The 13,963-nt window shown below is 37.7% G+C and overlaps 1 protein-coding gene across 1 annotated transcript in view; it reads right to left on the minus strand.

Moving 5' to 3' along the window:
* TMTC4 (transmembrane O-mannosyltransferase targeting cadherins 4) overlaps positions 1-13,963 on the minus strand; it is a gene marked incomplete at its 3' end in the record, with an annotated part of 50,368 nt that overhangs the window by 13,648 nt on the left and 22,757 nt on the right. The window contains exons 5-10 of the mRNA XM_079540275.1: positions 13,748-13,845; positions 8,804-8,896; positions 6,048-6,209; positions 5,076-5,278; positions 3,222-3,393; positions 3,006-3,137 (exon numbers count right to left, since the gene is read on the minus strand). Of these exons, the coding sequence (XP_079396401.1) occupies positions 3,006-3,137; positions 3,222-3,393; positions 5,076-5,278; positions 6,048-6,209; positions 8,804-8,896; positions 13,748-13,845 (860 nt within the window). The remainder of the gene's footprint in view (positions 1-3,005; positions 3,138-3,221; positions 3,394-5,075; positions 5,279-6,047; positions 6,210-8,803; positions 8,897-13,747; positions 13,846-13,963) is intronic.

The raw sequence follows: 13,963 nt of genomic DNA on the forward strand, positions 1-13,963 counted from the left end.
GAGAGAAATACACAGAACAAGGTGCAGTCCTTCTGCCCTGCATCAGTCAAGTAGCTCAAGAATGATGACAAACCACGTGATAAAAGGGACAGTTTCTCCTCTCCAGATATAAAGGAAACCTGACTTGCTCAGATGTAGATGTGTAAACCTAAGGGGATGAATACCAAGCCAGTAATCTGATATGCTCGAACTGCAGTTGGGGTTTTATCATAGCCTGTAATCAGATATTCTAGTTCTTCAGCAAAGCACTTATGGATTAGCTTGCAACACACTGGCATCAATGAAAAGACTCAATTAAATCCATTGAGTCTTTCCTAAGCCACTCGCACTGAATTATTTGAAATTGATGAACTACCTGTAACATGTCACCATCAGAAAAGAGTTTATGTAACTGTTTACAAAATTTGCTTTAGTTAGAGACAAGACTGGCCTGGTTCTAACTCACACTAGTCCATTCCACTGAGCTCAAGGAATTCCATGAATCTATACTGTATGAAAAAATGTGGCGATATTAAATATATATACCTGCACCTCCTGCTTGTCTAGGCAAAATACTGCCATATGTATATACTGCTTCAGTCTACGAATCTTTCAACCCAACTTAAACACAGGACCAAGAGCGACCTACTCCTGGACATAGCTCTAACATTCTTCTTTCTCTTTCTCGCAAATAAATAAATGCATTATGCATACATACATTTAAAATAGATAACATATACTTTTCTGTGTTGTGAACTTTAAAAAATAAATCAAAAATCTTTGCATCCTCATTATGGTACCTGATTACTTCCAATACATATCAAAATTACTGGGCCATGTCTATCATTAATTTCACCTTCTTGAGCCAGATACGTCCATCACTCAAGGGGTAGATTTGCTACTATGCCAGAGAATTTGATTTATTGTGGTTTCCATATCTCTGTCTAAGAGAGATGTTTAAGGAATGTGAGTGTGAAACTAAGGAAGGCAATATTGTAACTACTTGTTACTTAGAATTATGTTAAATTTACCTTACACTGCTCGCATACAGACAATTTGGAACTGAGAAGAGCTGTACTAAAAAAGCTGCAGGTCTCATTGGTATTTGGGAGACACGTGGAGATTTTGGAACCCTGCTACAAAATGGAATTAAAGCATGACCACTTAACATAAATCAAAGATGTTCTGAGAAAAATAGAAATGTTATCATCTGCATTCCACCTTTTGGTCTGAATCATTCTGCCACTGAAATAAAGGGGCCAATGAAGAGTGCTGTGGAACTAGTTTTAAAGGAAGTCTGCAATTTCTTGACAACAACAGAAGACTAAAATAGAACCTAGTTCCAACTTTTACATTTATCTTCGCTAAAATTGACTAGATGTAGCTAATCCGTTATGAAAAAAAAAGAGACTGGCTCTTACAAATGGGTTCTCTATTGTTCTTGGCTAGTCAAGTTCCCTAATACTGCAACTTCAAAGTTACTCATTAAAGAAGTCTGGAATGTGAGTCTATAAAAACCTTCCTGTTCACATCCTCATGCTTGCTATTTGTGCAAGCTGTCACTAGTATCAATACAGCCCAGGCATGTCTACATAGCCTAGTGTTGACAAACACAAGCTCGTTTTCCCTGTACACTCATTGGCTTTGAACCAGCTGCATTAGTTCAGTAGCTTGCACACAGCTTATCGGCTCAAGCACAGCACTGTGCAAACACAGCTACACAGCTTCCCAGCCAGACATGGCTGCTGTCCAAGGACCTTGGAGCAGAGGCAAAGAGTGTAGATCTGTCTAAAGCACTCGTACCATAGCAGATGGATAGAACTACACACAAAAAAAAGCAGACTGCATTTGGTCCATTTACAGTATGTACTTGTCATTCAGCAGAGAAGATATACTGAAGTCATAATAGAAGAGAGGATGGTTACTTACCACTGCCACTGTAAAATACAATAGCTCTTTTCCTATGTATCAAAATCCAAAATTGTTTTAAGACATAACTATGTTGTAAATATTGACCATCAATGCTTTTTAGATATCACCTCTGCACATTTGTATTCCAGTAGATGCTAAATTTGTCATTCTCTTCACAAAGTTCAGCATTCACAGGTATCTGTTTAAATTCTGTATCTTGATCTGTATTTTCTATATTCAACTTTAGACTACAGAAATCTAATTTTGCAAAACATCCATGTGTTGTTATTAACAAGCTGTGGATTCCATTCCGAGGCTTACTGAAGATAGTCTGTTCTAAAATTCAGACAACATCAAGGCTATGTGGTATAGTCCAATAGATCCCAGCCTCAGCTATTTAAGAACTGCTGCAGAGCTCACCTCTGCAGGCAGGCTAGATTCAGTCTACTATGCCAAACACTGATGTTCATTCAGTGCAATGAAACATCAATCCCACCCCAGCCTTTTTCTCTCACTAAGTCCTGAAAGGAATATTGCAGTTTTCCTTAATGTCTGTGTCTGAAGCCTAGCTCATTCAGCCACTGTAAAAGAGAAGAAGCAGGAGCAAAGATTTTATTCTGTCTTGCAGACACACAGATAATGTTTCTTTCTGCCTTAGCTGTGTTGGTTATATATACCACTGGAAGGATTCTAAAAATCACAGTATAGAAATTATTTAGATGAGAACACTGCAACCTAAACTCTCTCAGATATTTTGCTGTAATAACCTGCAATTGTATAATCAATTCTTTTAAGAGATTTTTTTGACACATGATTTGACTAAATGCCCTTTCCTGAAGCATAGTCCCCCTTCTTTTCTCCCTTCCCATCCCCATTCCCCAAGTTCTGAATTACAACTGAAGATAATACTAAACTGTAATTTTTGCTGTCTGCTATTTCAATTGAGTTAATACCATCATTTAAGGTGTCTGATAATGTCATACTCCTGGCCCAGTGAAAATTGTGAGGTCTACTATACCCACAACACACTGACTACACATAAGACTGCCTTCATTTCAAAATTCAAAGCATTTTTTAAAAACACAAAGAAAGAAAAAAGGTTAAAACGGACTTACTTTTGCATTGAGAGGGCATACAGACAGTGCACTCCTAAAAAGCTGTTCTTCTGACCTCCACTGACTGCTGCGGAGTGCACAGCGCATAATGTTCATCAGTAAGATTCCAAGTACTGCCACAGCAAGAATTTTCTTAACGAAAGAGAGACAAGTTAAGAATCAAATCACTCAATTGAAGCACTTCATCATCAGCTTTGCTGACTGTTTTGATGGTACCTTTTTCTTGGCTTGCTTACTCAAGAGACTAAATCCATATGTAAACAGAATGCAATAGCCAATACTGGGGAGGTAGATGACTCTCTCTGCAACAACAAATCCTACACGGAAGAACAGGTTGCTTGCAGGAAGAAAAGGGATAATAAGAAATCCAAGTCCCAGTGTAAGAATTCTGCAAACAAGAAACAAGATTATCAGATTAGCCATAAAGCTTAATAAAAATTTTTCATTTAACATACAATATTTATTTTAAAAAAACTAGGAAAAAAGTGCAAATGGAGCAGGGCATTCAAAAGCAGCATTTGGGAACCACATTAAAAAGTCAGATTAGGCTTCAGTAAGATTTTGACACTTCACTCTATTATGCACTTTTAAAACCTTAGCTATAATTACCAGAAAAGCAAACTTCATGCTTCAAAACTGCAAAATAATCCCATTAAGTATTAATTATGTAATATCTATTTAAAATATACAGGTAAGAGAGCTAATGATGAAAGCTACCTGTCTGGTTTTGGAACTAGTAAGACCATAAAAAAGGGAAAAATATATCAGGTCACTTAAAGAAATAACTTAGATATGTTTCCAACTGAGAGCACTGTTTTTTTTTTTTTTTTTTTTCCTCCCCCTAACAACAAGATTAATAGAATAGAATTGTGTTTAACCACATACAGTCTACATCTACACTCCTTCCACAGTCAGTGGAGAGAGGCATTTCATCGTCCTTGCTTTAGGTATCTATATCAGGAATGAGCAACCCTCAGCAGGTAACTAAGGAAGACAGAGAACTTAGACAACTGAGAAAACTGAGACAAGGTACCTTACAGAAAGGATCCTTACGAAGGATTAATGAACACCACATCTGTGTCAGGCCATGGGCATGGTTGTTGTGCACTCAAATCTATTGCAACTAAATCTCTATACTGTAATGTATACAACAAACCTACAGTAAGGAACTCGTTAGTTTTCTTTTCTCCCCTCTCAGTGTCCATGGCCTTCACTACTTGGTTTTTACTTTTTACTAAAAAATGGTTCAGCAATATTGGCTTCATTTTTTTTTCCTAGAGAATACAATGACACTTATAACAAGATTCAACTCCTCTCCAAAATGATTTCAGTTGTACAAATTACAAATCAGTACAGAAATAAAGAAAAGGAAGGTTAGTCTTTGAAGAGACAAGCAAAGAAATGAAGTTACAGAATACCTCAGAAAGAAAATGGAAACATTCAGTACTTCGAAAAAAAAGGATGATCTCATTGTGACTGAGCTGCTAAAAAATGTGAAGGAGCTGAGAATTAATTATACATAAAATCCAAGGAAACAGAAAAAAGCTAACAAAAATTAAGCTGAAATCCTCAAGTGAGACAGCATAGTTAACAATATAAATATATTTTTAGTTTCTTTTGGTAAAGTACAAATTATTTCTTCAGTAGATACAGCGGGTCAGTATTTTATTTATTAATTGTGTGACTAGCATTTGTACCTCCTGTCAAGGCACATCTCTCCTTTTCATTATTAAGAGAGGGGATTAAAAGAGATGATGACTTAGAAAAAGTGATGTCAACAACACACTGCTCTGCTCTGAACACAGATTACTTCTTACCACCTACAGTGCCATTTCAGGAGAAGAATAAAGCAGCCATCCATATTTCCCCCTCCAAGTGTTTCCCACTAGTCAGTGTACAGTGATGGACCCAAATTGGGATAAAATTGTAATGACAGCTATAAATATTTATTTGAACTGCATTTGCTAGACACTGGTTCCACTGAATTGTTAAAATTATCAGTACTGGATTTAACAAAATAATACTGTACTCAAGTTGTCCAGCCATTTAAAATTCATCGCTGTCTCTTACCTTCTCTTATAGCTGTCTTCTGAGCACAGAGCTTGGCATATCAGGCCAATTAGGCAGAACCAAAGTGCTGCTAGTGCAATTATCCTCCAGTCACTGACGGATTTAATGAGGGGTATGCAACCCATTGACCAATCAAAGCACAGCCACCAGGGACACAACAGCAACCATGCATTCAGCGAATAGTAGTAATTATAGTTTATAGCCTGTCAGTCAAAAAGAAAACAAACATTTATTTGATACTAAACTTAAGTGTGAGGGGAAGAAACTTTAGTTCTTTTCTACCATTTTTGTTATTGCAAAACACTGCTTATAAAACAGGCCTTAAATCCTTAAATTCTGTTAGGTTGCATCTAGCTGTAGACCATATATGTTACAGCTGTGAAATTAACTTTTTTTTTTTTTTTTAATACAGCTGTGAGGCTCTCCTCAGAGAAGGGAAACAGAGTTCTATACTGTACAATCAACATCCACTTGCAGAAAGAATTTCTCACAACAGAAGAAAATGTCAAAAAACAACATCCTTCATTCCTCATCTCCAAGATCCAGACTTAATAAAGTTAGAAGCATACAGCCAAAACATACTCCAAATGCACCAGACCAGAACTTTATGCTATTTTCTTCAATTGTAAAGATGAAGAGTCAAATACAGTATGTGGAAAAATAACGAAACGCAGCAAAAGCTAACTGCTGGCAAGCATGAAATAAGTAGTGAATAAATGGAAACATTCAGTGTGTGCAGCACATACTAAATTGAATGCAAAGAATATTCAAGGTGTAGGTTTAAAAAAAAAACAAACAAAACAGTGGCAGAAAATCACAAAGCACAAGGGAAGTGATTCATTACACATCTCACAACATAAAGATTGCCCATTTTGTTTCTTTAAAACACAAAATAAAATTTAATTAGCTGACCAAGACAAAAGTTCTAAGCATGTCAGAAAAAAAATAATAAAAATCAGCATCATAACTTACTCTCACAAACAAACTATCTGCAAATGAAGCTGGATTGTCTACTTCAGTGAAAGCTGGTGGCCCTGTGCCCATAATCCTCCAGCGTATATAAAGTATACCAGCCCCTCCAGACATCAGAAGAGTTATTCTGAAAAGCAGCCCCTTTCTTAGCAGACCAGCACTCTACAGAAAAGAAAGAAAGAAAAAGCATTTAAAAACAAATACTTTCTTCTTCTCCTTATTATACTCGCATCCTTTTGGCCACCCATTTCAGAGAAGTTATTAATTGACATTTGCCTTACTTTTGCAGTTACAAGTCAAACTTCACTATAGTGTCTCTCTAACTCCCTGTGTTACAGCGTTGTAGGACTCTCTTAAAGCTTCCTAAAACCTGATGGTTGAAATTAATCTAAGCAGCCTCAATAAGTCCTAAGAGAAGCAGACTGAAGGCAAGAGTTTCTCCGAAATTAGGGGTCATCTGAACCACTTCCTTCTCTGTTGAACATATCTGAAGATGAAAACATTGATAAACAGTAGATTTTTACATGAAGGTGTTGACTGGATCCTAAGAAATGTGGTCACATGATCTGAAGTATTAGCTTTCCTTTATCCGTATCTTCCTCCTTTAGCCTGATATGCTTTAAATGCTGTATTCTCTTTAAAAACTAGTTAGACATGATCTGTTCTCTATGTCCTCCATAAGAGCTAGCATGCTGCTTATTACCATCTATGATTGAAATACACTGATTAGCAAGCATCACCATAATTACTTATGAATCAATACTAGCTTTTTCTGAAAACTATGAAAAAAAAAAGTCTTATTGAGCAAGAGATCTAGCAGTGTCCTGGCTGAAGGTATTTATTCTCTAAAATGATGGAAAAGTTAAGTTTCAAAGAGATACTCAGATGAGTTTTTAATATTTGTAGCTGACAGTGGAATCATCTTAAAATATTTAGTTAAATGCATAAGGAAATAAGTTTGTAATGGTGAATTTACACAAGCTAGCCTTTGTGCTCATATGACTATTTCCAATTTGCACATGTCAGTAACAAAAGTCATTACAATGAGGATTCAAGCAAATCATTGCTAAATACTTTTTTTTTTTTGGGGGGGGGGGGAAAAATTGTGTTGTGAAGGAATACTGCATTGTGACAATTTATATGTCTTATTACAAACTAATTACACTAAAAGTGTCATCCCAGGCTTAATTTCATTTAATGGCACACGCACCTTCCAAAAGGCCACACTTCACAAACCACAAAATCTCTTAGTAAGCAGGATTTTAGAAGTGGGAGAATTGTTACCACATGTCTTATTGCCTTTGATTTAGAGCTTACTGAAATCTGGCATCAAACTGAAAGTAGTCTCAAATCAAGAGGGCAAAAAAAAAGTGTGCAATTAAAAATTTATGACCTGCCTTTCAACAAGACAAAACAAATGAAATTTAAATACACTTAAATGAAAAGACCTTGACACTTTTTTTTTTTTTTTTTTTTTTTTTTTTTTAAGTTGCAGGAGCTAAAATTAATTACTTTTATGTAAAGATGATAGAGGAAAGACACATTCTATGTTTTCCTCACCCAGACAGCTTGAAGATCACAAAACAGAAGTATATTGCTTGGAGCTGTTCATGCTTAACGAGTAATTCTCCAAAAAAAGTTTGACCCTGACACATTTCCATCACTTTAATTTTGAGCTGAATCTACTTTAGTTCTGTACAACTCTAGACTCCTTCCTTTTCTTATGCTGGTTGACATTATTGTCATTATACAACTTGATTCCTCAGTATCCTTGCTTGCTGACATATTCTTGTACCTTTCATCCATTCCTTGCCAAATCTATTGTTTCAGTTCTGAAAATTCCACTTTCACCAATTTCCTTGCAAAGATTCTTAAGAACATTGCCACACTTCACGAAGCAATTTAACTGTCCCATAGGACTTGTGCTGCTTAGAAATATGACCAAGAGTTCTCCACAGTGAAACTACCAATCAATGTAAATTCCAATGAACATACATTCCCTTTGCCTTGCTGAAGCTTGCAGGGGGGTTGCAAATGATTCAGCTGTTTAACAGTAGTGATGTTCTAGTAGTCTGTTGATCTATTTGGCTGCTATCAATTGCTAACCTCACTAACCATGACTGTTTTTGTGATTTGCTTATGATTATGATCTCTCAACAAATAATTGGTGTTAAATTCCATTTGATCCTATACTAGTTAAAGCAGTATCAATAGAAGTACATATTTATCCTTAGTATCTATCAGAGCTTGAATAGTTCTACTTTCAAATCTCCAATCCACTATAAATTGTCTCCTGGTTGGTAATTCATATGCTAAAGAAAAGAGTACAATATTTTAGTAGAGTTGGGAAATGGCACATAATAATATTTTTACATTATTTTTCTAATGTCTATTTAAGCACCTCATGAATCTGAATAAATAGCTCTACCTATGCTGACTAAGCTGTGTTTAATAATCATTCAGGAGTTCTATTGCTTCTGTAGAACTTGTAGCATCAGGCAGCTCGTCCACAACAGTTTTAAGATACTGATGTGAGAACCTGTAGAAAGGCTTTTTGTCTTCAATGCATTTCTAATGTAATACCATTATTACTCACAGTGCTACAAAGATTTAACTGCACAATTGACTTACTTAGCTGGCTGAAAATCCCTAATTTTTCTTTAATTCTCAGCAACAACAAAACTGACAGAAGTTCTCTCTCTTTCTTTTGGTACATGATTGACCAGCAAGAATGAACAAAACCTCTAAGGACTCACCTCCATTAACCTGTCCTTACGTAGTAATTTTTGAATGAACTCCAAAATATTTAACTTGTTAATCACCAGTGCATCGAACACTGCATTCAAACCCTAAACAAAAAACAAAAAACAAAACAAAACAAAAGTTAAAAAAAGTAAATAAAAAGTAAGATGAGGTAGCTACCCAAAACACAATTAAAAAAAAAAATACATCTTGTATTCCACTTCTACATTTTACATCTAATTCCTGATTCCAAACAAGTGAATAACAGATATGTTGCTAATAAGATGGCAGAATGAGAAATTAAGAACCTGAGCTCAGATGAGTGGAACATCACACTATTGTAATAGATAGGCTTTTGCTATATCCAATAATGTTGCAGGGACACCATGTACCAGCAAACTATGCCCGATATGGTTACAACAGGTTCAAACTACTTATCTGTTCTCAGACTGCTTTCCCAAACGTTCTGCAGTGTAAACACAACAGTCAAAAGGCATGGCTTATATTAAGGTGAAGTTTCTTTAAGTCTTTTACACACACACACACACACACACACACATTTTTGAGCAGCATGGTATCTTTTGACTTCCAGCTTTCAAAAATATTATTTTTTGAAGATAAATTGATTGTCACAACAACCAAAGGCTCAGAGATTTTATCAGGCTTGCTTTTTTTGCAATTACATCAACACATACACTGGAAGTTGCTGAAAAAAATGAGAAGTTCTATATCAGCCACTACACATAAAGCTGAAGTATAAGTACTGCTCTTCAGGACTGTACTTTTTTGTTTCCTTGGGTGGAATGTGCATAAAATAGATCCAGAGGTAATTCTTTTGAGGTCAATGAGGTAATTCTGTTGAGGTCAATGTTAAAGTACAACTCCAACATCCAAGCAATCACCAACCATGACAATTCATGAATACTTAGTCTACATCCTATTACCTTTGGAAATTACGTCAGTAAACTAAATGGAAAAAAGTAGTCAGTAAAAATAGTATCAGGCAAGGAAGGAGTTAGAACAAAGAGGAACCACCATAGGGAAAAGCGAGGAGATAGGTTGGAGTGTGGCATGGTTTTACACAGAGAGGTCAGCTGGCAATTACAAGGCTTTTGCATCAATTACATGGAGATTAATAACGTAAGAATCTAACTGAAAAATACATTCAGCCTAGAAGCAATCTTTTTAATATATGATTTATCCTTTCATCCCTTTGACCCTTGTCCCTTAACACAAGAATAAATACCGTCATCTTAGCAATGCAAATAAATCCTAGCAAACGAATAAAAAATCCAGATCAAATACAAATTCTGTGTCTTCTAACTCAAATAATTACAGAATCACAAGTCAGAGGGATTGGAAAGGACCTCTGGATCATAGTCCAACCCCCCTGCTAAAATGGGTTTTCAAGAATAAGTTACACAGAAAAGTATCTAGGCAGGTTTTGAATATCTGAAGAGAAGACTCCACAGCCTTTCTGGGAAGCTGTTCCAGTGCTCTGTCACCCTCAAAATAAAGTTTTTCCTTGTATTCAGGTGGAACTTCATCTGTTCCAGGTTGCATGTTACCCCTTCTCCTGTTGCTGGACACCACCAAAAAGCCTGACCCCATCCATTTGACTCTTGCCCATTAGATATTTACACATATTGATCAGATCCTAGTCTTTTCCAGGCTGAACAGCCTCAGGTCTCTCAGCCTTTCTTCATAAGGGAGATACTCACGGCCCTGAATCATCTTTGTGGCTTTTTGCTGGACTCTCTACAGAAGTTCCTTGTTTGTTTGTTTGTTTGTTTGTTTTTGAACTGAGGAGCCCAGTCCTGGTTATAGTGCTCCAGCTGTGGCTCACCAGGGCAGAACAGAGGGGGTGAAAACCTCCCTCGACCTACTGGCCATGCTCTTTTCAATGTACCCCAGGAAACCATTGGCTTTCTTGGCTACCGGGGCATACTGCTGGCTCATGGCCAACGTGTTGTCCACCAGAACACCCAGGCCACTCTCTGCAGCGGGTCAGCCCCTAATCTGTACCGATGTGTGTAGTTATTCTTCCCCAGGTGTAGGACTCCACACCTGCCCTTGTTGAACCTCATCAGCTATGCCCAGCTCTCCATCTTGTCTAGGTCTCGCTGAACAGCAGCACAGCCTTCTAGTGTGCCAGCCACTCCTCCCAGATTAGTATCATCAGTAAAATTGCCCTTCATACAAGTCATTGATGAAGATGTTGAGCAAGACGAGACCTAGTACTGACCTCTGGGGAATGCTGCTAGCTACAGGGCTCCAGCTAGACCCTGTGCCACCGACCAAAACACTCTGAATTCTGTCAGTTATCCATTTCTCAAGTCACCTCATTGCTCACTCATCTATCCCACACTTCCTAAGCTTAACTGCAAGGATGTTTTGAGAAACAGTGTCAGAAGTCAAGGTGCACAACACCCACTGCTCTTCTTTCATCCACTCAGCTGGTCGTGACATCACAGAAGGCTATCAGGCTAGTGTGAAGCCATGTTGGCTATTCCTGATAATCTTCTTTTCTTTTACTTCCTTGGAGATGACATCCAGAATAAGCTGCTCCATTACCTTCCCAGGGACAGAGGAGAGGCTGGCTGGTCTGTAGTTTCTTGGCTCCTCCTTCTTGCCCTTCTAGACATTGTCTTTCCTCCAGTCCTCAGGCACCACTTCAATTCTCTGTGACCTTACAAAGATAATAAGAGAGCAGAATGGCAAACATTTCTGCCAGTTCCTTCAGCACATGGGTGCATTCCATTGGGGTCCGCGGATTTGTATATGTCTAGTTTCCCTGCATGACCCCTGACCATGTCCTCTTTGATCAAGGGGGTTTCCCTTTCCCCAGATTCTCAAGGAGCAGAGACTGAAGCAAGAGAAGGCGTTTGGTATCTTTGCCTTCTCAGTGTCCTTCGTCACCATAGCATCCACCTCATTCAGTAGCAGACCCTATTTTCCCTAGTCTTTCTTTTGCGACTTACATACCTAAAGAAGCCCTTGTTGTTGTTCTTGACCTCCCTTGCCTTCCTTGTTGCATCCCTGCATGCCCTGACAATGTACTTATACTCCTGCCAAGTGGCCAGACCCCTTTTTCACATACCATAAACTTTCTTCTTCCATTTGAGTTTTTCCATAAGCTCCTTAGCTCATCCATGGGGGACTCCTGCCAGCTTTGCCCGACTTCTTATTCTTAGGAATGCATAGCTCTTGAGCTTGGAAAGAGTGGTGCTTGAATGTCAACCAGTTTTCCTGGGCCCTTATCTCCCAATGCTCTAATCCATGTGAATCCTCCAAGTAGGTCCTTGAATGGGTCAAAGTTGCTTCTCCTGAAGTCCAGGGTTGCATTTCTACTTATTACCTTGTTTCTTCCATGTAAAATCCTGTATTCCACTGTCTCATGGTCACTGCATTCAAGGCTGCCACCAACCTTTATGTTCCCAAACTGTCCCTCCATGTTTATAAGAACAAGGTTCAGCAACACACCTATTTTCACTGGCTCCTCCTCTACCACTTGCACCAGAAAGTTATTGTCCAAGCACTGCAGGAACCTTCCGGACTGTGTGTGTGCCTGACAATGTTCCTTTTCCAGAAAATATCAGTGTTGTTGAAATCCTCCGTGAGAACGGAGCCTGAACTCATGAAACTAATGTCAGATGTCTGTAGAAAGCCTCATGAACTTCCTCCTCCTGATCAGGCAGCCTGTAGTAAACACCCACAGTTATGTCACCCATGTTAGTGTGCTCCTCAGATCTCATCCATAAGCTCTTCGCCCATTCATCACTCATCCTTAGGCAGATCTCAAAACATTCCAGTTGTCTGCTTATATAAAAAGCAACTCTACCATCTCGCCTTGCTGGCCTGTCTTTCCTAAAAAGTACATAGCTGTCCATGACTGCATTCTAGTTATGCAAGCTGTCCTACCATGTCCTAATGATCACAATAGGATTATGGTCCTGCGACCACACACAGATCTCTAATTCTTGTTTGTTTCCCAGGCTGTGTGCAATGGTACACAGAGAAGAAAAGGGAGTTGAGGATGCAAGTTTCCCTAGAGGGATGGAATTAACTTACACCATTAGAAGACATAATCACAAAATGTTTTAAGAATATTTCTTAGGTTATCCTCACATATGTCCTCACAAATACCTTTGAAAAAATGCATCAGCCTGCAAATGTCTGTCTGAAAATAATGTCCTACAGGAAGACGGTTTCAGTGATTTCTTCTACAATTTTTTTTTCTAAGAAGGACAAGAATGTCCTTGCTGCAAATAGTTCTTCTGATTCTGTTGCTTTGTTTTATGTCAGCTAAAGCACCAAATTAGATTTACTTATACAGATATACAACTACATAAAAGGTATAAATCACAGGTGCAGCATTTCAGGTGGCTTACTGGGTCCCTCAAAATGGAGCATCTTCACTTAAGTAACAGAAAGCTAGAGGACAATGAATTTGAAAAGTAACTGTGCCTGTTTGCATATACAGTTCGTTAAATAGGGAACAGAAAGAAAAGACTCAGCGTTAGAAATAAATAATGACCCTACTTCTAATTAAGAACGTTCAAAAAAAAGCGAGAAGGTGGAGCTTCTAAAAATACTCTCCTCCAATTACATCTTTGTTCATGGCCTCCAAGAGAGGCCTGTAGATTCACTATCTCAACAATGATACATTGAAAAACAAGGCCAATGAACATTCACACACAGTGAAACTAACACTGCTAATCTTTCAAGTTTTGCAAGAAATTAACAGATACATGCAAACTGCTTACAAAAGATAAAATGAATTTACAACATATGGACTATGGAGACACAACCAATACAGCTCTATTAGAATATTGCTAGTTTGCTGAAGAGAACAAAAAGGTATGTGATTAGTTGTGGAGAACATTCATCTTTGTACACTTTACAACTGCACCTGACAGATGCTGAAGTCAAAATTCAGTCAGTAAGAGGATTCTTACCAGTATTGTAATTCCTTGCTCTTTGCACAGCATGGCTATTGCACCTAGGAGAACACTCACCAGCACCCAGAATACAGAAAAATTATGTCCTTCCTTATCTGTCAAAATAAAGCATGTCATAATATTAGGTATATACATTTAAAAGTTAAAGTTAGAAATTAAAATTAGAATATCAAAAAAAAAAAAAAAAAGAAAAACAAAGAAATAAAAGGAAAA

This window comes from Tetrao urogallus, assembly GCF_951394365.1.
Source record: "Tetrao urogallus genome assembly, chromosome: 1".
NCBI lineage: Eukaryota > Metazoa > Chordata > Aves > Galliformes > Phasianidae > Tetrao > Tetrao urogallus.